The 3,729-nt window shown below is 41.9% G+C and overlaps 1 protein-coding gene across 1 annotated transcript in view; it reads left to right on the forward strand.

Annotated features, from left to right (window-relative positions):
• Positions 1-718: 718 nt before the first annotated feature.
• Positions 719-3,729, forward strand: part of LOC112076932 (contactin-5-like) — a gene marked incomplete at its 3' end in the record, with an annotated part of 13,531 nt that continues 10,520 nt past the window's right edge. Inside the window, exons 1-2 of the mRNA XM_024143563.1 lie at positions 719-764; positions 2,680-2,782. Of these exons, the coding sequence (XP_023999331.1) occupies positions 719-764; positions 2,680-2,782 (149 nt within the window). The remainder of the gene's footprint in view (positions 765-2,679; positions 2,783-3,729) is intronic.

The raw sequence follows: 3,729 nt of genomic DNA on the forward strand, positions 1-3,729 counted from the left end.
ATTCACTCAACTATGTACAGTCATTATCCACATCTCAATACAGTACTACAGATCTCAACATTTAATCCTACCAACATAGTACATTGCATTATCCACATCTCAACAGTACACCCATTACCCGATGCATTCATCCTCAACATGTACACCACATGTATAAATAGCTCATTATCATCGATATTAACATTGTACCATTATCCAGCATGCTCAACATGTACAGCTTAAATCGCACATACAATTATCAGCCATTTATCCTACATTCGAACTGGTACAGGCCATTGATCCACTTATCTCACATGACCAGCATATGCCACACATTCAACAGTACACACATTATCACATCTTCAACATGTTACAGTCATTATAGCCACATCTCAACATGTACAGCCATATCCTCACTCCATACAGTCTCCGCAACTGTACACCATAGCCACATAACATGTACCAGTCAGTTTCGCACATCTCAACATGTAATCATAGCCTCGACATTAAGGCCTCACACATCTCAACATGTGTTACAGCATTAGCACAATCTCACATGTACAATCATAGTCCACATCAACATGTCAGCTTTGCAATGCTGATCCCCCACATCTCAACATGACAGTCATATGCCACATCCAACATGTAACAGCCATACACATTCAACAGTACAGTCATTTAGCGCCATCTCCACATAAAGGCATAGTCAAACTGTACAGTCATTATCCACATCGTCAACATGTACCAGTGCCATTACTACATCCAACATGAGCGCTTCACCACATGTACAGTCATGTACCAACTATCCTTACAACATGTCATGTAGTGCAAACTCACAGTAACAGCCATTTCCACATCAAACATACCATTCACACTAACATGTACAGTCATTGATCGCCAACCAACATTACAGCATTACTCTTCCAGAATCCTCAACTAACATGTACAGTCATGCACCACATCTCCAAATGACTAAGCCTTAAATCTCAACATGTACCTGCATAATGGAATCGCAACATGGTCTGTGAGCCCACATCTCACATAATTAGTCATTATCCCAACATCTCAAAAATATACACATTATCCACATCTCAACATGTACAGCCACATCTACATGTACTCATTATCCACATCTCAACATGTACCGCCCACATCTCAACATGTACAGCCATTATCCCTGCATTCAACATGGACAAGCCCACATCTCAATATGTCAGCCCATTATCCACATCTCAACATGTACGCATACTCTACATCTTCAAACATACAGCCATTATCCACATCTCAACATGTACAGCCATTAGCCCACATCTTCAACATGTTACAGCCATGTATCCACATCGCAACGAACTTGTAAGTCATTAGGCCCACAGTCAACAGTACCGCCATGATCCACATCTCACATGTACCAGTCGATTATCCACATCTCAACATGTTAACAGCCATTACCACTCTCAACATGTTACAGTCATTATCCACATCTTAACAATTACATCATTAGCCAATCCCAACATTACAGCCATTATCCACATCTCAACATGTACAGTCGAGTAGCCCACATCTCCAACATGTACAGTCCATTATCCACATCTCAACATGTGACAGCCATTATCCACATCTCAACATGTACAACCCACAATCCTCAACATGACCAGTCATTACACATCCAACATACATCATTATCACATCTTCAACATGTACAGTCATTAGCCCACATCTAACATATTGGTACAGTCATTACCACATTCAAACATTAGTACAGTCATTATCCACATCTCAACATGACAGCCATTATCCCACATCTCAACATGTACAGGCCATATCCCACATCTCAACATTTACAGTCATTATCCACATTCAACATGTTACAGTCATTAGCCCACATCTCAACATGTACAGCAATTATTCACATCTCAAACAGTACAGCCATTACCAATCTCAACAGGTACATCATTATCCACATCTCAATACAGCATATCCACATCGCAACATGTACAGACATACTCAAATGTACCATCATTAGCCACATCTCAACATGTACAGCCCACATCTCAACATGTACAGCCATTATCCCCACATCCCACGTACAGCCCACATCTCAATATGACAGCCATTATCCACATCTCAACATGTACAGCCATTATCCACATCTCAACATATACAGCCCACATCTCAACAGAATCCTAATCGTTTATGGTCTATTTTTCCATCGATAAAACAAGGGAGGGTGTGTGAGCCCGTCTGTGAGGGTGTAGGTGTGTCCGTCCTACCGTCTATTATGTCTTATGTGTGTTTGTGTGTATGTGTGTGGTGCTGGTGGTATTCCTGAAGTCTGGTGCTTCATGTGGTCACTAGCTGTATCTGTCCATTAGTTCAACTGTTTGTCTAGCTGTGTATAAAGTCATGACACGGTCTACAGATGAAGGCATTTTGAAGCTTAGCAGCTCAACTTGTGTAATGGTTGTTGTAGTTTTCACAAACGCCCGTAGTACAAAACACACACACACACACACACACACACACACACACACACACCAGTATATCATCAGCACACTGCATCTTAGACATATGCAGCACAGATCCAACATACAGTACAGTCTTTATCTGACTTTTCTCAGAGCGTCTTTCTTCAGGCACGGTCTGTTAATTGACAATGTCTGTTGTTTATAGCTCTCTTTCCTCTGTTGTCTTGTTTTACAGGTCTAATGGGAGAATATGAGCCTAAAATCGAGGTGCATTTCCCCCTGTCTGTCCCGGCTGCCAGAGGAGTCACGGTGAGGCTGGAGTGTTTCGCTCTGGGGAAGTAAGTACAGAAACATATTATACCCCTGAACATACATATTCATCCTTTATGTTGAAACTTAGGGTTACAATTCATATAATTAGTATAGTCCCGATTCCTGGAATTGGGAAGGAATAAACAGGAAATCTGGGAATTCATCAACCAGGATTTCTGGAAAATTTGGGAATTTGGGGGAATTTACCAGAATTTTGCCACCCTCAGCAAAAACTGTGGGTTTGCACAACCAAAGAACTTCTGCACAAACTGTCAGAAGGCGTCTCAGTGCATCTCATCTGCGTGCTCATCGTCCTCACCAGGGTCTTGACCTGACTGCAGTTTGTCGTTGTAACTGTGAAAGATGGATCCGGCCAAGATTATGGCTGTGAAAGATGGATCTGGCCAAGATTATGGCTGTGAAAGATGGATCCGGCCAAGATTAGGGCTGTGAAAGATNGATCCGGCCAAGATTAGGGCTGTGAAAGATGGATCTGGCCAAGATTAGGGCTGTGAAAGATGGATCTGGCCAAGATTAGGGCTGTGAAAGATCGATCCGGCCAAGATTAGGGCTGTGAAAGATGGATCCGGCCAAGATTAGGGCTGTGAAAGATGGAAACAATTGTGTACCCTGCTAAAGTGAGTGCCAGGCAGTCCCCGGTGGCGGGTTTACGGCATGTTTTGCATAACAAGATACATTTTAGTTTCCAACCATAATCCTGTATCATCTACTTCATATTTTGGTGTAGAATTATTATTTGTGTTGAATAATGTATGACTGAGTTCTATCTAGAGACAGCGTCTAATCTGACGCTAACACTAAAGGAACCTGGTAATTATTTACATTGCTTTCAAGGGGCTGCTATCTAAGTCAGTCATTTACAGTTAATTATCCACTTTAGAATAAGTCGTTACCAAAACCTATAGACATTGCGCTGACTGCGTCCTTACTCTCCCATCACCTCCTCTGACTG

This window comes from Salvelinus sp. IW2-2015, unplaced genomic scaffold, assembly GCF_002910315.2.
Source record: "Salvelinus sp. IW2-2015 unplaced genomic scaffold, ASM291031v2 Un_scaffold4145, whole genome shotgun sequence".
Taxonomy (NCBI): Eukaryota; Metazoa; Chordata; class Actinopteri; order Salmoniformes; family Salmonidae; genus Salvelinus; species Salvelinus sp. IW2-2015.